The 22,924-nt window shown below is 46.2% G+C and overlaps 1 protein-coding gene across 5 annotated transcripts in view; it reads left to right on the top strand.

Annotated features, from left to right (window-relative positions):
• The window catches only part of LOC117353570 (uncharacterized protein DDB_G0271670-like), a 507,083-nt gene that overhangs the window by 151,800 nt on the left and 332,359 nt on the right, over nt 1-22,924 (top strand). For all 5 annotated transcript variants that reach the window (XM_033929661.1, XM_033929662.1, XM_033929660.1 and 2 more), the window contains 2 exons: nt 2,360-2,496; nt 19,628-19,735. In XM_033929661.1, coding sequence (XP_033785552.1) covers nt 2,360-2,496; nt 19,628-19,735 — 245 coding nt within the window. The remainder of the gene's footprint in view (nt 1-2,359; nt 2,497-19,627; nt 19,736-22,924) is intronic.

Here is a 22,924-nt window from a genome sequence, read left to right on the forward strand (position 1 = left end):
TTGAAGATCCAAGTTCAAAGCTCTGCCCATGTCAGAGATGAAACGAGAAAAGGAGGAGGTCCGAGAAGAAGATTCATCCTCTGGGGTAGACTCTGACCAAGACCGGGGTGTGGCCAAGAAAGAGGGAGAAACTTCCCTGGAATAGTAAACCGGAGCCTCAGAGTCCCGTGAACGGGAGTCCGAAGAGGTTCGACTAAGGCGTCTAGGGGGCGTCGAGGAATGGCCCCGTGCAAGATGGACCGGGGAAGACCCCAGAGTCCGAGGAAACTGCTGGTGAAGCCTCAGAGAAGATGGGGCATAGGAAAATACCCCAAGCGGCTTCGAAATAAGCCCTTTAGAAGCCGGCAATCACCTTGATGGGGAACATACACTAGAGTCCAATTCGAGGACATGCGTGTGTGTAGATGGTCTCGAGGTCGGAGACCTGCCCCGACAGGGCGGGGAAGACCAGGGCCTTTTAGAAGAGGCAAGCCTCGCCGCAGTAGCGGGGGAAAAACGGGCCCTTGGCCTGGACCCCCGAAAAGTCATCGACAACTCAGGGGAGTAAGATTCGCTCGAGGAAACCCGACGAGTCTTACGAGTGAGGCCTCGAGAGACGAGGGGATGCTCAGGCTGGTCAGACTGCGACTGGGTCGAGACAGAGGTCAAAGGCGTCGAAGTCGGGACTATCTTGCTCTCCACCAAGGAAAGCTGTGTGGTAATGATAGCCTTAAGCATGTCCTCGAACATAGGCACCAAGACCAAAGCTAGGTGGGTCGGAGGTGCAGCAGTGCGCTCCTTCAGTGGCGACCTCGAGGAAGAGTATTCCCTACATGAGGAGGCACGCTTAGATAGATGTCTCGAAGACGCCAACGAGGCAGCGCTGACATGAAACTCCGAGGTAGGCTTCTTTGCCGGCACACCTGAGGAGATGATGCGGTATATAAACTTAAAGCTTAGTTTAGTTTAGTTTACCCGAGGCCGGAACAGGAGGGTCCGAAGCCGGAGACTTCGAGGCCAAGGTGCCCAACGAGGGTGTTGATGCCGAGCTCAAGGGCTGTCCCGCAGGATCCATGGGGCCGAAGACTTGGAGAATCTTGGCCACCCTTTGACGAGGAGCACGTGGGTATAAAGTCGCACAACGGGGACACGACTCAGCGCGGTGCTCTGCATCCAGGCACTCCACACACCAACGATGAGGATCGGTGATGGAGATAACCTGGTTGCACTTAGTACAGTTTTTAAATCCGGAACGAGGCCGGGCCATAAGAAAAAAACGGCCGCAGCCCCGCGAGGAAGAGAAAGAGAAAGACCGGTCAAAAATATACGAACTGAAAAAATGAAAATAAAGGAAATTAAAGACGCGAGCAAAGCGACTCAACAGAAACTAACCAAACAAGCCGCGGTGCAAGAGGGGACAACGAGATCACGCGAAGCAAGGGAGGAGTGCTTCTGGCTCCATGGAAAACAAAGAACTGAGGACACGCTGAGGAAACGCATGCCCTAGGCAGGGTGGGAGGGGCACGCGCGCATGCGCGGGCCAATCGCAAGCCTGAAGGTCTTCGAGCAAGTCTGCTTGCGAAAACGTCCGCTAGGGGGCTCCGTCGGTGATGTCACCAACATGTAGAGAATATGCTGCCTGCTTGTCCTGGGATAAACACATATCTCAAACTCAAGTATTTAACTACACATTTACAGGGATATGCTAACAGGAAAATAGCGCCCAGTTTTCTTGTTTCCTCTCTCATTGTAATAAATTCTCTCTGTCTCTCCTGGGTTGATTTTGTCATATCTAAATTTCATCACATCTGGATATATCCATATCCTCTGCCCACAAAATGGAATTGCTCCCTTTATGAAATAAATTATCATAACAGATGTGAGGTCTTGCTCAAAAACAAAATTCACTATCAAAGTAGCTCACTCCTTAACCTCTGGAGAGGGAATCTTCAAGAAACACTGTTAAATCTTTCAAATTTTTTTCAACAGACCCATTCTGGTTTAAAGTCACTTCCTCTGTCCCATACTTTTTATCTTTAACAACCGGCAAATAATAAACTTTATTTATAGGTGGAATACTTTATTGAGGAAAATTCAAAATCTTTAATAGAAATTTCTTAAATACTACTATTGATATATTTAATTTAATGTGGTGTCTTATATATTGCTCAATCTCCCAAATAATTGCCACTGCTGCTTTAAAGTTGTAAAATTGATTTAACAAATTATTGTTGTATAATATTTATTTAACAAATTGTTTTTTTTACTTTTTGAATTTTATGATGATTATAACAACTCGTAATGAAGATAACAGCATAACTTAAAAATAAATATTTATTGATCAACAAATTATAACATGCCATTTGCATTGTTTGTGTAGGTTTGGAATATGTGGTGGAGTACCATGCGGCGGGGAACAAGCGCCCGTCTTATTTTTGCCAGCTTTGCCAAGTTACTAATTTTTTGCCCTGTATGATAGAACATCTTACTTGCTTAAAACACCGAAAAGCATACATTGTAAGTATATAATTATTTTGGATTTTAAGTTTTTTGTTTATTTAAACCCTCTTACTCTATGGCTTCCTTAAGTTAATATTTTATAGGTGCCTTTTTAAATTAGGCAACTAGAACTGGCCTGAATAACTTGCAAATGCTGATACACATGCTTACAGATACTCCTCATCAGGTGTAAACATGTGTACATACTTGTGTGTGTGATAAATTATCCAGATGTATCTCGGCCCTTGAGAAGACATACATTTTGTATCTGGCTATATGAATAAGAAACCAGAAACAAGTTTGAGAGATATTTGGAACATTGAGATTTTAAGCAGCAGATTTCTGCTACTCAATGGCCATGGATGTGGTCTTGGAGGATGAGGTGTCTAGCATCAGCATCTATGAGACAAATCTGGGGGTTTTTGTTCCATAGAAGTTTTTGGACTCCTGTTCATTTACAGAAATTAGATAATTCTAAGTCAAATAGATGCTGGCATTGTGATTTCGATATAATAATAATAATAATAATAATTTATTTTCTTATATACCGCCCAACCGGAAGTTCAGGGACACTGATCATATATTGTCCTTTGATACTCAGTTTTTGGAGATCTATATGAGAACTTATTACTCTGATTCTGGAGACTGGTTCTGCTGTCATATGAAACTGTATTATGTGGGACACTTATCTCCTACATCTCCAGTAGACAGGCATAAAAACAGGTTATTGGGTATAATGACTGGGGTAGCCATCCAAATGATTACGAAAAACTGGAAGAATTGTGACCGCTTAAATTTCACTTTTTAGTGGAATTCGATAAGCTTGTGTTATCGTTATGAGAAAATGATGTCTGAACAAAGAGGTAATATTAAGTGGTTTAATATGATGTGGGGCCCATTGACCAATTTTATTGATTCTAATTAAATGGTTTTCCCCTTTACTTTGGTTATACTTTTTACATCCAGGGAAGGGGGGTGGGTGGGAAGGAAAAGGATAATGTATAGGGACTGGTTTATTTATAAGTTGTTAGTACTATTGTATGGGTATCTTGAATATATTGAAATCAGGGGGGAGGGGATTGAAAATTATTCTTATGTATTTCACTGATGGATATAAGTGCTGTTTTTTCAGGCAGCTTGTTATGCAATTTTTGTATGCACTGGTTTTAGAATGAAAATGAATAAAGATATATATATATATATATATATGTATATATATATAAAAAAGAAGACATAAGTAATATAATGGGTACACCTTGTCAAAATGATTGACAGCTGTCAAAAATAAGGATCAACCAATCAGCGTTCACTTCTGGGTTAAGCCCCACTCTCCGTACACTTTCACCCACACCCTGCCCAGGGCCCACTCACTCTATGCCCATGCCTCACACCCTCCCATAGGAATGAATGGTGGTGGCTCCACCCATGCCCCGCCCCCAGGCCACATCACCGGACATACACTTTCTGGTGACATCACCGCAAATGGGGCATGTTTGACCCCGGAAATACGCTTTCTGATTACATCAGCGGAAATGGGAGTGCCTGCCATACCGTAAGTTCACATCCTGATGACGTAGGCGGAAGCAGGGTAAATGATGCGCCGGAAATGTGCTTTTCTGATGATGTTAGCAGAAACAGATTTAGTCGAACCCCAGGAAATGATGTAGCCAGAAAAAAATTTTTTAAAAGTGTCTTTATTTTAACAGCCTTTTAGTCCTATTTCCACTGATGTCATCAGAAAGTGTATTTCCAGTGACGGGGCATGGGGGCGGGACATGGGTGGAGCCACAACCATTCATTCCTATGGGAGGTGGTGTGGGCGGGGTCTGGGCAGGGCTTAACCCGGGGTTTTTATGCTGAGAGTGGACAGGGTATGGCGGAGAGTGGGCAGGGCCTGGGCAGGGCTTAACTCGGGGTTTTTATGCTAAGAGTGGGCGGGGTATTGTGGAGAGTGGGCAGGGCTTAACCTGGAAGTGAACACTGATTGGTCGATACTTATCTTTGACAGCTGTCAATCATTTTGACATGAGGTGTACGCATTATACTCCTGATATACATGTAGAATTTGAGTACTGTATAAGTAAGTACAATCTTGTTAGTGTGCATCAATTGTGGGGTAATGCTATAAAAATTTATTTTCATGTGGAATGTTTTATACTTTATTTCGTTTGATGACATGCCTCACAATAAGGTTGAGGCAAGTTACAGACTATGAGCAATATGTGCTCTTCAAACAGAAACCCAAATAAGATGTTTCCAATATAATATTAAATCTAAAATATAATCAAATGCCTTCAATATTAATAATGTTAGAAACATGACAGCAGCTTAAGGCCAAATGGCCCATCCAGTCTGCCCATCCACAGTAACCATTATCTCTTTCTCTCTCTGAATTCCCAGTCCTCTTGAATTCAGATACAGTCTCTGTTTCCACCACCTCTTCCGGGAGACTGTTCCACGCATTTACCACCCTTTCCATAAAAAAGTATTTTCTCAGATTACTCCGGAGCCTATCACCTCTTAACTTCATCCTATGCCCTCTCATTGCAGAGTTTCCTTTCAAATGAAAGAGATTTGACTCATGTATATTATATAGATATTTAAACGATTCTATCATCTACCCTCTCCCGCCTTTCTTCCAAAGTACACAGATTGAGATCTTTAAGTCTGTCCCCATATGTCTTATCATGAAGACCACACACCATTTTAGTAGCCTTCCTCTGGACCGACTCCATCCTTTTTATATTTTGTGGCAGGTGCAGCCTCCAGAATTGTACACGATATTCTAAATGAGGTCTCAACAGAGTCTTATACAAGGGTATCAATACCTCCTTTTTCCTACTGACCATACATCTCCCTATGCACTCTATCATCCTTCTAACTTTTTCCGTCACCTTTTCAACCTGTTTTTCAGCTTAAAATCAAGTGCCCATATCAAATTTTAATAAAACTTGGAACTTGGATCACATACAATCACCGGTGGCAGGCTTCTTTCTAACACTGGCGGCGCATGGGTAAGGACAGTGGGGTGGAGGAGGCGATAGCAGTGCCTGTGGCCTCGGGGGGAGCATGGGAGTCGGGGTGAGTCTGGCAGGAGTGGGCCATCACCTGAGGGTCCTGGCTGGGGGGGGGGGGGGGGCGGGGAGTGTCCGGGAGTGGCTATGCACATGAATTGCAGGGCCAATGGTGCCTATCCGAGCTTGGTGGTGGCGGTGGTTTGATTACAGCCAGCACCCTGGAGCCGGGGCACACCATCACCACCCGCACAACCCGCAGTGACATGAGCACCCTGCAGTACAGCCCCCTCTCCAGTTCCCAGGGCTACGTTAGAGGCAGCGAACAGCAGCAGAGGCCTCCCCAAGAGAACTGGAGGAGCCATGTGGATAGGTTCATGGCAGCGGTGGAGGCATCGCTAATGGTAATTAAGTTTTCTGGGATGTGAAACGAATTATCCGGGTTTACATTAATTCTTATGGGGAAAGTTGCTTTGATGCACGAGTGCTTTGGATTACGAGCATGCTTCTGGAACGAATTATGCTCGTAAACCAAGGTACCACTGTATAATCTCTGGAATTTGTTGTTGGAGAATGTGGTGAAATCAGTTAGCTTATTGGGGTTTAAAAAAGGTTGGATAATTTCCTAAAAGAGAAGTCCATAGGTCATTATTGAGATGGCTTGGAGAAATCCACTGCATATTCCTAAAATAAGCAGTATAGAATCTGTGTTGCTACTTGGGATCTAGTTAGGTACTTGGGACCTGGGTTAGCCACAAGATACTGGGTTGGAAACAAGATACTGGGCTTGATGGACCTTCGGTCTGTCCCAGTATGGCAATTCTTATGTTTTTATAGCGCCAATATTAAATAGCACTGATCTGAAAACATAACATAACATTGTGCTTATTAACCAGAGACCTAGCGAACATAAGGTATGGAGGGCTATATACGTTAATGCCCACAGTTTAGGCAATAAAATTCTGGAATTGGAGACGGAAATGAGGAACGCCGACCTAGATGTGGTGGCGATATCCGAGACTTGGTTCACAGACTCCCATGGGTGAGAGATGGCTATACAACTTACTTCGTCGAGACAGAGAGGGCAAAATAGGAGGAGGGGTGGCTCTATACACTAAAGAGGACATCAAAGTTACCAGAATCGCAGATGTCAAGTAACATAGACACCGTACAAGTACACCGGGGAATCCCTCTGGGTGAACTTGGCCAGGGGGAATGACAAATGCCTGTATCTTGGCATAGTATGCAGACCTCCAAGACAACAGGAAGACATGGATATAGAATTAATTGAAGACATAGAGAACATCACTTTGCATGGAGACACAGTATTGTTAGGGGACTTCAATATGCCTGATGCAGATTGGAACAAATTTTCCGCTACGACCAGCAGCAGCAGAAGGCTTTTAACCTCCATAAAGGGAGCACGACTCAAACAAATGGTATTAGAGCCCACTAGGGATCAGGTGATACTGGACCTGATACTCGCCAACGGAGAAAGTGTCACATTGGTTTCGGTAGGCAATGCGTTGGCCTCCAGTGACCACAACATGGTATGGTTCAACCTCAGGAAAAGTTTCACTAGATCAAACACATCAACAAAGGTCCTCAACTTTAAGGGCACTAACTTCAAAAACATGGGAGATTTCGTCCATCGGGCGCTGCAAAACCAAGTTGAAACAGATAATGTAGAGGTAATGTGATCAACTCTGAAATCAACCCTACATGAAGCAATCAACCGCTATATAAAATCAGTAAGTAAACGGCGAAGAAACAATAAACCTCAGTGGTTCTCTGCGGAGATCTCAGACCTCATAAAAAAGAAGAAAAGAGCATTTATCTCCTGCAAACAATCAGGGAAACGTTAGACTAAGGAAGAATATCTGGCCAAGTCTAAGGCTGTCAAAACAGCAGTCAAAGAGACCAAACTCTGAATGGAAGAGAATCTAGCAAAGAACATTAAGAAGGGTGATAAATCCTTCTTCAGGTATATTAGTGACAGAAAAAGAAACACAGATGGGATAGTACGTCTTAGGAAACCAGACGGGAATTATGTAGAATCGGACTCCGATAAAGCCGAACTATTAAATGAATACTTCTGCTCAGTCTTCACCTGCGAGGCGCGATCCGGCCCACAGTTGCAGACAAGGGTAAGCTCGGAAGACCCGTTTCGAAATTTCAAGTTTACGCTCAGCAGTGTCTACTATGAGCTATCAAGACTCAAAGTGAACAAAGCCATGGGACCAGATAAACTATAGGGAGTTGAGTGACGTCCTGGCGGAACCGTTATCTGCGCTCTTCAATCTTCTTAGTACAGGAAGAGTCCTGTTGGACTGGAAAACGGCTAATATCATTCCACTCCACAAAAAGGGATGCAGGATGGAGGCTGAGAATTACAGACCGGTGAGTCTCACATCGATAGTGAGTAAACTCATGGAAATGCTAATCAAACACCACCAGCGGGAGACAGCGTATCACCACCAGCGGGAGACAGCGTATCCAGATTGTTCCCGAAGAGAGGCAGCGTGGGAGCCCTGCTCCGCCCCTCTCCCTGACCGAAAGGGAACATCTAAAAGAGCACAGCAGCCAGCCGGGCCCCCTTTCAGGCCACCAGCGGGAGACAGCGTATCCAGATTGTTCCCGAAGAGAGGCAGCGTGGGAGCCCTGCTCCGCCCCTCTCCCTGACCGAAAGGGAACATCTAAAAGAGCACAGCAGCCAGCCGGGCCCCCTTTCAGGCCATCAGCGGGAGACAGCGTATCCAGATTGTTCCCGAAGAGAGGCAGCGTGGGAGCCTGCTCCGCCCCCCTCCCTGACCGAAAGGGAACATTTAAAAGAGCACAGCGCCAACGGCGCGCCTTTGTGAAGCACCTGCAGTGACGACAGTTGGATTCTGAAGCTAACAAAATAACAGGCTCCAATCAGCAGGAGCACACCAGCACTTTACGAGAGCGATGGAGGACCCAGGATCCCAGAGGTACTTTCCGGTATACTGCACAGAGTGCAATATGTACGACTACCTCCCCTTGGGAAGGCGGGAGTACATATGCAGTCGGTGTCAGGAACTGGAAAGCCTGAGGATGGAGGTCGGCAGATTGAGGGTCAGGGTCCAGGAACTGGAGGGACTGGGGGGACTGCGCACCACAGAGGAGACGAGCTGGTCAACCCAGAACACAGACGGAGCATGCCCCATTGTGGACCAGGTGAGAGACCTCGAGAGATTCATCGAGGAGGCCTATAGGAAGGTGGAGGAACGGGACCAGCAGCTGCACAGACGGATGTCGGCAGATGAGACCCAGGATCCACAAGGCGACACCGGGGAAGGACCTAGCGGAGGAACCACGCAAGAGGAGGAGACCGCGACTCACCGGGACCCCGAGGGAGAGACACCGCACTACACCAAGGACACGGACCTGAGGCAGAGGAGGTTGCTGAGGAAAGGGAAGTCTGCTGTTGTGGTGGGAGACTCGATCTTGAGAGAGGTAGACAGTCACGTAGCTGGAGGAAGGGAGGACCGGCTAGTGACTTGTCTCCCAGGGGCCAAGACACGAGACATCACTGATAGGATCAAGAGGATCCTAGACGGAGCAGAGACAGAGGAGACTGCGGTAATAATCCACGTCGGAACGAATGATGTGAGCCGGAGGAACTTCAGCATGGCCACACTGACTGACCAGTTCAGGGTCCTGGGACGAAAGCTGAAGCGGAGCACACAGAGGATAGCATTCTCGGAGATCCTGCCTGTACCGAGAGCAGATGCAAAGAGGCAGGCAGATCTCCAGGCTGTGAATGCATGGTTGAGGAGATGGTGCCAGGAGGAGGGCTTCCACTTTGTGAGGAACAGGATGTCCTTCTGGGGAAAGAGCAAGCTCTACCGGCGGGATGGCCTGCACCTGAGCACAGCGGGAACTAGACTACTGGCAGCCAATGTGAGGAAGGAGATCGAGAGGGCTTTAAAATGAGGAGAGGGGGAAAGCTGACAGCTGATCTGATGTTGACGCTTCGGACAACAGTATCCAGAACAGATGCTGAACGGGCTGACTGCAGGGAGGAAGCAGAGGGACTGGAGGATCTTATGATCAGACAGCAAGGGAAACATCAGGTAAAGGGAGCTTGCTGGGAGAAGACTAAGGGGCATGGAGACACAGGGGGACTGGGTGGCACGAGGGCGAAAGCTGAGGGCAATATAGAGGTACCACAAGGCGAGGGGGATCAAACAGAGGCTCAAGGGATAATAGCCCAGGAGGGGGCCGGTAGGGCTAGAAAACCCAGAGGAAAAGCGGGGAAGTGGGGTGGCGGGAATGTGGGGAAGCTGAAAGCTAAGAGGGTAAAGGCTGAGGGCAAAGCAGAAGCACAGGGAACGGGAGAACTGCCCGAAATCCAAGGGCAGGCGGTCCAGGTAAATGCAGAGGTGGAGGAAAAACGACGGGACCTGCGGTGCTTATACGCAAATGCAAGAAGCCTCATGGCCAAGATGGGTGAACTAGAAGTCGTGGCCAAGGGGGAGGACCTAGATATAATTGGAATTGCAGAAACCTGGTGGACAGAGGAAAATCAATGGGATGTGGCGCTGCCGGGGTACAAGCTCTACAGGAGGGACAGGACCCACAAGAAGGGGGGAGGCATAGCACTATAAAGGACTCTATCCACTCGGTCGGGATGGATATGGCAACGAAGGCAGAGGGGCTGGAATCACTATGGGTCAAATTGCCGGGAAACAAGGGTGCAGGCATAAAACTGGGGCTGTACTATCGCCCACCTGGTACGCCAGAAGGAGTCGGATACGACTTGGAAGCGGAATTGAGACAGGAATGCAGGACTGGAAGTGTAACAGTGATGGGGGACTTCAACTACCCGGGAATAGACTGGAGTACGGGTCACTCCAACTGCACTAGGGAAACAGGATTTGTAGAAGCTGTGAGGGACTGCTTCATGGAGCAACTAGTCAAAGAACCGACGCAAGGGGGTGCTACTCTTGACCTCATCCTAAACGGATTAGGGGGGCCTGCAAGAGGGGTAGAAGTGGGAGGACCACTAGGCAACAGTGATCACAACGCGATCAGATTCACATTAGAAAGGGGGACACCCATAGTAAGGAGGACCGCAACAACTGCGCTCAACTTCAAGAAAGGGAACTATGTTGCTATGAGGGAAATGGTGGGGAGGAAGCTCAGAAACATCTTTAGGATGGAGACTGTGGGAAGCGCCTGGACCCTATTCAGGGACACCCTGCAGGAAGCACAAAGAATGTACGTCCCCAGTTTCAGGAAAGGCTGCAAGAACAAGCGATCAAAGGACCCGGTTTGGATGTCAACTGAAGTAAAGAGGGAAATAAATGACAAAAAAGTATCCTTCCGGAGATGGAAAAAGGACCCAACGGAGGAAAATCACCAGGCGCACAGGAAATGCCAAAAGGAATGCCACCAAGAGGTTAGAAAAGCGAAAGGGGAATACGAAGAGGGGCTGGCCAGGGAGGCAAAAAACTTCAAGGCATTCTTCAGTTACGTAAAGGGGAAGCGACCAGCGAGAGAAGAGGTGGGGCCGTTGGACGATGGGGATAGGAAGGGAGTGATTAAGGAGGATAAAGAGGTAGCTGAGAGGTTGAACACGTTCTTCTCGTCGGTTTTCACGAGCGAAGACACATCTAATATACCGGACTCAGAGGAGCTCATGAGTGGGGAACAGGCCGAAAAATTGGAGCACATAGAGGTAAGTAAGGAGGATGTCCTCAAACAGATAGACAGGTTAAAATGCGGTAAATCACCGGGCCTGGACGGGATCCACCCAAGGGTTCTGAAAGAACTAAGACAAGAAATAGCGGACACAATCCAGCATGTTTGCAACCTATCCTTGAAAACTGGTGAGGTACCAGAGGACTGGAAATTGGCGAATGTCACACCTATCTTCAAGAAGGGATCGAGGGGTGACCCCGGGAACTACAGGCCGGTGAGCCTGACTTCAATTATAGGGAAGATGGTGGAAACTATGATCAAGGACGGCATTTGCGAGCACATCGAGAGGAATGGCCTACTGAGAACAAGCCAGCACGGATTCTGTAAGGGAAGGTCGTGCCTAATGAACCTTCTGTACTTCTTTGAGGGAATAAGCAGTCGGGTGGACAATGGGGAACCCATAGACATCATTTACCTCGATTTTCAAAAGGCTTTCGACAAGGTGCCACATGAAAGGCTGCTTAGGAAGCTGTGGAACCACGGGGTGGGAGGGGATGTGCACAGATGGATCAAGCACTGGTTGTCGGGTAGACTGCAGAGGGTCGGAGTGAAGGGCCAATATTCTGACTGGCGGGGAGTCATGAGCGGTGTGCCACAGGGATCGGTGCTGGGGCTGTTACTCTTCAACATATTTATCAATGTCCTGGAAAAAGAGGCAAAGTGTGAGGTTATAAAATTTGCAGACGATACCAAACTGTGCGGTAGAGTTAGGTCCAGGGAGGAGTGTGAGGACCTGCAAAGGGACCTGGACAAGCTGGAAGTCTGGGCAAACAAATGGCAAATGCGCTTTAACGTGGAAAAATGCAAGGTCATGCATATAGGGAAAAAGAACCCGTTGTTCAACTACAAATTGGGGGGGGCATTGTTGGGGAGTCAGCAGACTTGAGAGAGACTTGGGTTTGCTGGTGGATGCATCACTGAAGCCATCTGCACAGTGCGCAGCAGCGTCGAAAAAAGCCAACAGGATGCTGGGCATCATAAAGAGGGGCATAACAACCAGGACGCAGGAAGTCATCATGCCATTGTATCGAGCGATGGTGCGTCCACATCTGGAATACTGCGTTCAGTATTGGTCGCCACACTTCAAGAAGGACATGGTGGTACTTGAGAGAGTCCAAAGGAGAGCAACGAAACTGGTAAAAGGGCTGGAACACTGCCCATACGCCAAGAGGTTGGATAGGCTGGGGCTCTTCTCTCTGGAAAAAAGGAGGCTCAGGGGAGATATGATAGAGACCTTCAAGATCATGAGGGGCATAGAGAGGGTGGATAGGGACAGATTCTTCAGACTGAAGGGGACAACAAGTACGAGGGGGCATTCGGAGAAACTGAAGGGAGATAGGTTCAAAACAAATGCAAGGAAGTTTTTTTTCACCCAAAGGGTCGTGGACACTTGGAATGCGCTACCAGAGGAAATGATCAAGCAGAGTACGGTACAGGGATTCAAACAGGGATTGGATGGATTCCTGAGGGATAAAGGGATCGTGGGATACTGAGAGAGGTGCTAGGATGTAACACAGGTATAGAAAGCTAACCAGGTAATAAGTATAGAAACCCAACAGGTCGTGCATGTGCAAGACCGGAGGGTTAGGACTACGATGGGAAGATAGGACTTCAATGAGAAACCAAGGTGGCAAGGGAGCCCCTTCTGGTGATTCAGACAGGTCGTGACCTGTTTGGGCCGCCGCGGGAGCGGACTGCCGGGCAGGATGGACCTATGGTCTGACCCGGCGGAGGCACTGCTTATGTTCTTATGTTCTTAACACAAATTGGATACGATCCTGAACGAGGAGAATCTAAGAGATCCCCACCAACATGGATTTACAAAGGGAAGGTCCTGCCAATCCAATCTAATCAGCTTCTTTGACTGGGGAACAAGAAAGTTGATATGGGGGAGTCCCTGGACGTCGTAAAGCGTTTGATAGCGTCCCACACCGCAGGTTATTGAGCAAGATGAGTTTGATGGGATTAGGTGAAACATTAACTGCATGGGTTAGGGACTGGCTTGGAGGTAGACTTCAGAGGGTGGTGGTAAACGGTACCCTCTCCGAAACGTCGGAAGTGATCAGTGGAGTGCCGCAGGGCTCAGTCTTGGGCCTGATCCTATTTAACATCTTCGTAAGAGACTTGGCTGAGGGGCTTCGAGGTAAAATTACATTATTCGCCGATTACACCAAACTATGCAACATAGTAGGCAAAAGCACAGTGCCCGACAGTATGATGCAGGATCTACTCTTACTGGAACATTGGTCAAAAACTTGGCAACTAAGTTTCAATGCCAAAAAATGTAAAGTCATGCACCTTGGCAGCAGAAACCCATGCAGAACTTACACCTTAAACGGTGAGACCTTAGCAAGGACTGCAGCAGAACGAGACTTGGGAATGATCATTAGTGAAGACATGAAGGATGCCAATCAAGTGGAGAAAGCTTCATCCAAGGCTAGACAAAGCATGGGTTGTATCCGTAGAAGTTTCGTCAGCCGAAAGCCCAAAGTCATAATGCCGTTGTACAGATCCATGGTGAGGCCACATTACCAAAAAGATGTGCTGAGAGTTGAGTCGGTTCAGTGAATGGCCACCAGGATGGTCTCAGGACTCAAGAATCTTCCGTATGAGGAATGACTGGGTAAGTTGCAGCTATACTCACTCGAGGAACGCAGAGAGAGGGGAATCATGATTGAGACGTTCAAATATGTCACAGGCCGTATCAAGGTGGAAGACGATATCTTTTCTCTTATAGGATCCACGGCAACAAGAGGGCATCCGTTGAAAATCAGGGGTGGGAAATTTCATGGCGACACCAGGAAGTACTTCTTCACCGAAAGGGTGGTTGATCACTGGAATGATCTTCCACTACAGGTAATTGAGGTCAAAAGCGTGCCAGGTTTTAAGAAAAAATGGGATAGGCATGTGGGATCTCTTCATGGAGGAAGTTAGGGCGTGGGTCATTAGAGTGGGCAGACTTGATGGGCCGGGGCCCTTTTCTGCCATCATTTTCTATAATTCTATGTAACCATAAGTTCAACGCGGTTTACAAATAATTATAAACAGTAAACATAGTCTAGAAGATGGAATAAGTTAATTAACCAAATATTTTGAAAAGAGATAAGTCTTCAGCTGTGTTCTAAAATGTTTATAAGCATGAGCTGTAAGCAAAGTGTAGAAGGAATCAACAGTAGGAGGGTCTTTAGGTATCTGAACCAATCAGTGCATCCCTAAATTCACCAGTAAGGAGAAGGCCCACCATTTTCAAGAGGCAGAACTGCCAGCAAGAAGGAGTAGGCATCCCTCCTGCCCATCTTCATTTTAGAGGTACGTGGGGAGGGGGTTTGCAAGGGGGTGGGTCGTTCACGGCAGAACCCTGGCAGCAGGAGGGAGTGGGCATCCTTGCCAATCTTCAATTTAAAAACAGGAGGGGGAGGATCAGGGGTGTTGAGGTGTCCGAGTGGCCAAGACAGGAGGGAATGGGTTTCCCTCCTGCTGATCTGTTTTGGGTTTTTTTTTAAATTCGGGAGGGGGGAGCGGGGTTCCCAGCATGATTTTTTTAATGGACACAGATGTGCATGTGTAACACATGCACATATCTGGCTATTAAAAAAATAAATAAATTACTCTTCTTGCTCTGAACAGCTGAGCAGTAGGAGACTGCTTCAGGGCTTCCCCTGCCAGCTCTGCGCATGTCAGTCGCTTTCTCCAGTGACTGATTGAATGGGATTACAGTGGTCCTCCACAAAACTCATTTGCATCCAAAATAGTTTCAACATTGATCACTGTTTTGAAATGGGACAATTTACTGGCACTACAGCAACCCACAGGATTTTAACTGTGGTTTTAGAGCATCCAGCCCTCAGTGTCCCAAGCAGAGGCAGTATCTAAGGTTGTCTGGAGTTCAAACCTTTGGCGTTCCAAGGCATCACTGCGAGCTGTGACAATGACCAATTGCTGCTTTGTAAGAAGAAGTTCCTAATGTAAAGAAGCCCCTGCATCAACAGAGCAGGTCACATCAGCATCCATTGAATGCTTAAAAGCAAATAGCAAGCCACCTCAGCTAGGATTTCACAAGAAATCTTAGCCTTAGACTTGACAACAGTCAGCAAAACTATAGAGTAAGCCATTCCATTTGTTGTCCCAGCATTAGACACAGATGAAAAAATATTTTAAAGAGTCAAAATAAGCCTCAGGTTTAGACTGCCTAGAATAAGGGTTAATTTTAACAAAAACATTCTGTTCCAAATTGGACAACAGAACCTGCGTAGACTCAACCATATCACTAAGCACACAACAAAAAGCATAAAATCTTCAAAAAGACAGAACAATTCTTTCTCAACAAGGACAAATTATTGTAATGAGTAGACATCATTTTCCAATGAAAGTGCATTTATATGTAGGGGGAAGGGGGAGGGTAGAAAGTTCTTTTTAAGGTCTTATTTATAGATAGTGATACAATATGTATATGATATTTTGAAGTAAATTACTTGTGGGAAGTATGGGTGGGGAGGGAATAAATTTATCTATGTAAAATCATAATTGAATAAATTTCAAGTGATATGTAAAAGTTTAATATGTTGTAATATTGTGCACTTGTTGTAAGATGCAAAATGAATAAAGAATTGGAAAAAAAAAACACACCAAGGACAAATAACAGGATTTTATTTTTATTCCACTTAGTTGTATTGGTTTGTCATCATACAAAAGCCAGACATTTCACCCTTTGTGACCCAATCTGCACCGCTAAGGAAATGAAGACGAAAAACTGACAGGTACAATGATCAGTCTAGAATAGGTATGCAGACAGATTGATAGTCTTAAAAATGATAAATCCCCGGGACCGGATGGCATCCACCTGAGGATAATCAAGGAACTGAAAGGGATTATAGCTGAATTGCTCCAATTAATAGCCAATCTGTCGATCAAATCAGGAAAGATTCCAGAAGATTGGAACGTGGTGAATGTTACGCTGATCTTCAAGAAAGGTTCGAAGGGAAATCCGAGAAACTACAGACCAGTGAGTCTGACTTCAGTACTGGGAAAGATGGTAGAGGCACTGATAAAGGACCGCATCATTGATCACCTTGACGGACACAGTCTGATGAGGACCAGCCAGCATGGTTTCAGTAAAGGCAGATCTTGTTTGACAAACTTGCTGCACTTCTTCGAGGGAGTAAACAGGCAGATAGACAAGGGCGACCCAGTCGACATTGTATATCTGGACTTTCAGAAGGCATTCGACAAGGTTCCGCATGAACGACTACTTCGGAAAATTGCGAGCCATGGAATTGAGGGTGAAATACTCACATGGATTAAAAACTGGCTGGAGCATAGGAAACAGAGAGTGGGGGTGAATGGACAATACTTGGACTGGAAGAACGTTACTAGTGAGGTGCCGCAGTGCTCGGTGCTTCAACATCTTTATAAATGATCTGGACATAGGTGCGACGAGCGATGTGATTGAATTTGCGGATGATACAAAGCTATTTAGAGTAGTGAAGACGCAGGGGGATTGCGAAGATCTTCAACGTGACATAATCAAGCTCGAGGAATGGGCATTGACATGGCAGCTGAGGTTCAACGTGGATAAATGTAAAATGATGCATGTCGGTAACAAAAATCTCATGCACGAATACAGGATGTCAGCGGCGGTACTTGGAGAGACCTCCCAGGAAAGGGACTTGGGAGTTCTGATCAACAAGTCGATGAAGCCATCCACACAATATGTGGTAGTTGCGAAAAGGACGAACAGAATTCTAGGAATGATAAAGAAGGGGATCACGAACAGATCGGAGGTTATCATGCCGCTGTACCGTGCCATGGTGCTCCCTCACCTGGAGTACTGTGTACAGTAGTGGTCGCCGTACATGAAGAAGGACACGGTACTACTCGAAAGGGTCCAGAGAAAAGCGACTAAGATGGTTAAGGGTTTGGAGGAGCTGCCGTACAGCGAAAGATTATAGAAACTGGGCCTCTTCACCCTCGAACAGAGGGGACATGATAGAAACATTCAAGGTACTGAAGGGGATAAACTTAGTAGATAAGGACAGGTTGTTCACCCTCTCCAAGGTAGGGAGAACGAGAGGGCACTCTCTAAAGTTGAAAGGGGATAGATTCCATACGAACGTAAGGAAGTTCTTCACCCAGAGAGTGGTAGAAAATTGGAATGCTCTTCCAGAGTCTCATAGTGGAAAACACTCTCCAAGGATTCAAGACAAAGTTAGACAAGTTCCTGGTGAACAAGAGCGTATGCAGGTAGGGCTAGTCTCAGTTAGGGCGCCAGTCTTTGACCAGAGGTCCACCGCGTGAACGGACTGCTGAGCATGATGGACCACTGGTCTGACCCAGCAGCGGCAATTCTTATGTTCTTAAATGCAGCACTTATGCACATAACTAACAGCAGGACTTGAAAATGTTTCTTAGGATCTAGGAGCCAGATCCAAAATGTAGGTACCAGACCTAGAAGAACTGGAATTTTTATTTCTGCACATTTACAAATTGCACATTCATAAAGTGGTCAAGGTAATACATAGTAAGTTATTACAGTAGCAAGGAAAGAGTGGATAAGAGGCTGCTGCCCTTTCCATCACCCACCCATCTACAGTGTTTCTGGCAATGGAGAGAGGCTTTAGGCCAGTGTTCTTCAGTGCAAGGACCAATGGCGAACCCTGGAGACCTTTGGAGCGGCTAAAGCCACTCTTCATCTCCTACCCAGCAGTGGTATAGCCAGAAAGCAATTTTTGGGTGAGCCAGTGGGTAGGTTGGGTGGGTATGCATTTCCTCTTCCCTCTTCCCTTTTCTTTCCTCTACCCTACCCATCAAATTTAAAAATTAAGTACTTCAGCTGGTGAAGATCCCTAGCCTACTGATTCATTTTTAGAAAAGCACTGCAGTCAAAGGAAGTGCTCCAAGCTATTGATACCAGCACCCCAGGTATGCTCTGTTCTCATGTATAAGAGCAGTGTGTGCCTGCAGTTTGGAACACTATTACTGACTGCCATAGTTTTCTGATGGAGTATTCAACAGATTATAGATGTCTTCAATTGGGGTTTGGAGATCCCCGCTAGCTATATGAATGATGCACCTAGTGTTGCCAGCTTTTTGAAAGATAAAACCCCAATACCTGCCACTACCCTGTTCCACTACTTCCAGACTGGAGCTGTTTCCTTTGGTTCCTTCTCTCTCTGAGAAAGAGAAGAGGAGGAGCTACCTCACAACAGATGACCAGTAGAAGTAAATGGGCTACCCAACCCTCAAGAAGGACATGGCGGTACTTGAGAGAGTTCAAAGGAGAGCAACGAAACTGGTAAGAGGGCTGGAACACTGCCCATACGCCGAGAGGTTGGATAGGCTGGGGCTCTTCTCTCTGGAAAAAAGGAGGCTCAGGGGAGATATGATAGAGACCTTCAAGATCATGAGGGGCATAGAGAAGGTGGATAGGGACAGATTCTTCAGGCTGAAGGGGTCAACAGGCACGAGGGGGCATTTGGAGAAACTGAAGGGAGATAGGTTCAGAACAAATGAAAGGAAGTTTTTTTTCACCCAAAGGGTCGTGGACACTTGGAATGCGCTACCGGAGGAAGTGATCAGGCAGAGTACGGTACAAGGATTCAAACAGGGATTGGACGGATTCCTGAGGGATAGAGGGATCGTGGGATACTGAGAGAGGTTCTGGGATAGAACGCTAACCAGGTAATAAGTATAGAAATCCAACCAGGTCGTGCATGTGCAAGACCGGAGGGTTAGGACTTCGATGGGAAGATAGGACTCAATGGGAAACCAAGGTGGCCCCTTCTGGTGACTCAGACAGGCCGTGACCTGTTCGGGCTGCCGCGGGAGCGGACTGCTGGGCGGGATGGACCTATGGTCTGACCCGGCGGAGGCACTGCTTATGCTCTTATGTTCTTAACCCAAGGCAAAGTGGACCCCAAAGTGAAAGTGGGGCCAAGAAGCTGTGGATACTAATAGAGGCTCTTCTGATGTTTGCTGCTTGGTTTGTCCAAATTACTGCATGTTATAAGCAAGGTGCTTTTGCAAGCTGTATCTTTTCTACCAACATCTCAAAGAGTAGAGACTCCTGATGCAGGCCCTAGGGTCAAAACACATTTGTGTCAAGTTTATTTAGTTGAACAATAAAGCATTACGACACCCTTGGTCATCTTCACTTTCTGCACAGTTTTCAACTTGTGGAGGTGTTTCTTCTGTTTTATTTGGATTACCCATTTTTATGCCTGATTTTTAATTCTTGCTGTGTATAAAGAACGTATGTTACAGATAACCAACATTGCCTTTTATTTTTATTTTGCAGTTCCCAAATTGAGTTTTGGGAAGATAGTATTCTAAGCTGCTATGCTGATTTTATGAACTGTGCTGAGTGATTTTGAATTTTTATGATCTGTGTGATAATGTTTTTCTGTTAACAGATTAGAAAATGTCATTATATGAAGGTATCGGTATCAGAAAACAGAGTCCCAATATTGAGACTAAAAGCAAAACGAATCGAGGAAACAGAAGGAGTAAAAATGTATACAGTAAGTTAAATATTTTATATATTGGGAGATCGCTGAAGTGTAAAGTGGATCCAATATTTATTTCCTGTAGCAAAAAAAAAAAAAATTGGCTTCCATAGCCTGAATAATACAGGACGCCTCATTCTTTGTGGGTAAGAAAAATTCATGAGGAAATTTTCAAAATTGTGTGGTTTGTTGTAAATTTAATGGGTATTGTAACCAGAAGATTTTGAACAAGTTCACAAAGAGAAAACACACATATTGTCTAGGAGAAAAACACCCTTAGAAATTAGCACCCATATTTCCTGTAGCTACTTTTTCCAATAGAAACAAAGCATATAGTTTTGAAAATAGAAAACATAGATAAAAGACTACATTGTTGAACAGTGCACAGTGTTCTCCCCAGAAATTTTTTCCAGCCGGGTGACATGAAAAAATAGCTGGGTGGGGTGGGGCGGAACGGGGAAATTTGGTGGTGGAGAAAATTTAATGTGCACAATTTTTATTAGTTAATTATTATTAATTATTTTCCAACGCTCAATATGACTTCCTTTTTTAAGGTTTGATATTTAGGCAGTGTTCCAGTAGCATTTAAGCCACCCTTGAAAAAAAGTAATGCAGATCCTCTTATTATCCCAGGACAAGCAGGCAGCCCGGATGCGAAAGCTCGCAAGCAGAGTTGCTTGAAGAAACTAGAAGTTTCGAGTCGACTATACCGCGCTTGCGCGAGTGCCTTCCCGCCCAGCGTAGGGCACGTCTCCTCGGTTCTCAGTTTTCCGCGGAGCCAAGAAGTCCGTCTTTGACTCTCTGCATTTAACGTCATTCTTCGTGCCTTCTCTCAACCGCGGTTTGTGTTCTTTTCTTCGCGAATCACTTTTTTCTTTTCTTTTTTTTTTTTTTTAAATTTATTTTCTTCTGTTCGGCCGCCGGGGCAGGCCGCTCGGCCGCAGCCCAAGGGTTTCAACTGTCCAAGCCAACAACAGGCTTCAAGAAGTGTAGCCAGTGCCAGTGTGTGATTTCCCTCACAGACCCACACAGTTGGTGCCTCAAGTGCCTTGGGCCGGACCATCAACTGAAGTCGTGCGAGCACTGTGCTACTCTTCAACCTCGAGCCTTCAAACGTCGTCACATTTTGGTACAGAAGCTCTTCGGAATGGATTCTTCCTCCGATCCATCGACTTCGAAGGCGGCCTCATCCTCACCTTCGACCGAGATTCCTCCTGCTTCTACTACTTTGACCTCGAGCCCCATCAGACCTTCTTCGTTTGCAGCAGCTCTCTCTTTGACGACTCCTACTGTATCTTCCCCTGTAACCTCAGGTCAGATAGCTCAGCAGAAAGTTCCAGCGGTGGTGCTTAAAGTGCCTAATACTTCCCAAGTCGAAGCACATTTCCACTCCCTCTGTGAACCTCCAGCCAAAGTAGGTGGTCCGGTTTCAGACGTGGTTCCATAAGAACATAAGAAGTTGCCTCCGTTGAGTCAGACCAGAGGTCCATCCTGCCCAGCGGTCCGCTCCCTCGGCGGCCCGTCAGGCCTAATTGCCTGAACAGTGTCCATGACTAATTTTGTAACTGCCTTTAATCCTCTAATCCTATCCCTTTTACCTACCTCTACTCCTATCTGTACCCCTCAATCCCTTTGTCTTCCAGGTACCATCCTTGCTGGCTGCTTTCCAGACCATGATGGAGAAGCAATTCATTCAGTTCCTTACTAACATGGGACTCAAGCTTCTTCCTCTCATCAAGCCTGGGTATTCTGCAGACTCCCGCGAGGTCGAGCCACTTCCTTTGCCTCAGTCAGAGCTTGCACAATCTTTGCAGGGAGCAGAGTCTCTGCGAGTGTCTGGTCTGGCATCCAAGCACGTCACGCAAGGAGCAGAATCTTTGCAAGTGCATCGGCAGGAATCCTCACGCTCTATCCAAGGAGCAGTCTTTTGGAAGTATATCGAGGTTCCTCCACCAAACCTCTGGAGCTTCGATCTATAGCTTCCAGTCCTATCCATTCTTTGGTAGCATCGGCTGCTTCTGTCTCCGAGGCGAAGTCTCCTCGATCTTCGAGATCTGCTTCCAAGCACCATTCTCACCGATGATCGAGACCTTCATCGAAGCATACTTCCAGGCATAGTTATTCTTCTAAAAGAACGCCCTTCTTCAACTAAGCCTCGAACTATTCCTACTTCTACTAGACTGCCGACTCCTCAATCGAGGTCTCCATTCCCAAACCTCGAGGATGTAGCGGTTTTGATTGCTTCATCCAAGTCTCCATATTCTTTTGATGCCTTTTCTCCGGCCGAAGCTTCATCTTTGACCCAGGCTGCCTCGACAACCTTGAGTCCCTCTCGAGGCAAAACATTGGCGGATCTTTTTCATCTTTTCTTCGTCAGATGGCTGTTGACTTGGATCTTCAATTAGATGCTGGTTCCAAATACTCTAAGGAGTATCTCGAAGTTATGCATCTTCCTCAACCTCCGGCAGAGTCACTTAAGCTTCCTCTTCACAAGCTCTTGTCTCAGACTTTTGTCAGATGCCTGGAGACTCCTTATACCATTCCAGCTGTTCCAGACAAAGTGGACTCTAGATATAAAACGCTCCATCACAAAGGATTTGACAACTCACAGTTATCTCACCAATCCCTGATTGTGGAGTTATCCTTAAGAGGTCCCATCCTTCCAAGGTTTATGCCACCGTTCCTCCTGGAAGGGAAGGGAAAAACTATGGACAAATTCGGACGCCGCATCTATCAAAATGCCTCTAAAGTCCTCAATTACAATTTTCATTTTATTGCTTATTTTGAGTTTCTCATTACTCTTTTGCCTAAATTTTTGAGTTATTTGGATACTCAAAAACATTTTGAATTTCAAGAAGTCATCGCTTCTTTATCATAACTCAGATTACATCTCCTTCAATCATCTTATGATGCTTTTGAGTTGTCTGCCAGGGGGGCTGCTTGTTCTGTGGCAATGTGCGGCCTTGCCTGGCTTCGTACTATTGACATGGATACTAATCTTCAGGACCACTTGGCTAATATTCCTTGTGCAGGCAATGACCTCTTTGATGAATCTATCAAGGCAGCCACCAAGAAATTGTTTGAACATGAAAAATCCTTTGCTTCTATTGTCAGACCTAAGCCAAAGCCAGCTCCTTCCAAGCCTACACATTCTCCTCCTATATATCAGAGGCGTTTCGCTCCGAGGACGGCTCCTTACAATCG

This window comes from Geotrypetes seraphini, chromosome 2 (assembly GCF_902459505.1).
Source record: "Geotrypetes seraphini chromosome 2, aGeoSer1.1, whole genome shotgun sequence".
NCBI classification, from domain to species: Eukaryota; Metazoa; Chordata; class Amphibia; order Gymnophiona; family Dermophiidae; genus Geotrypetes; species Geotrypetes seraphini.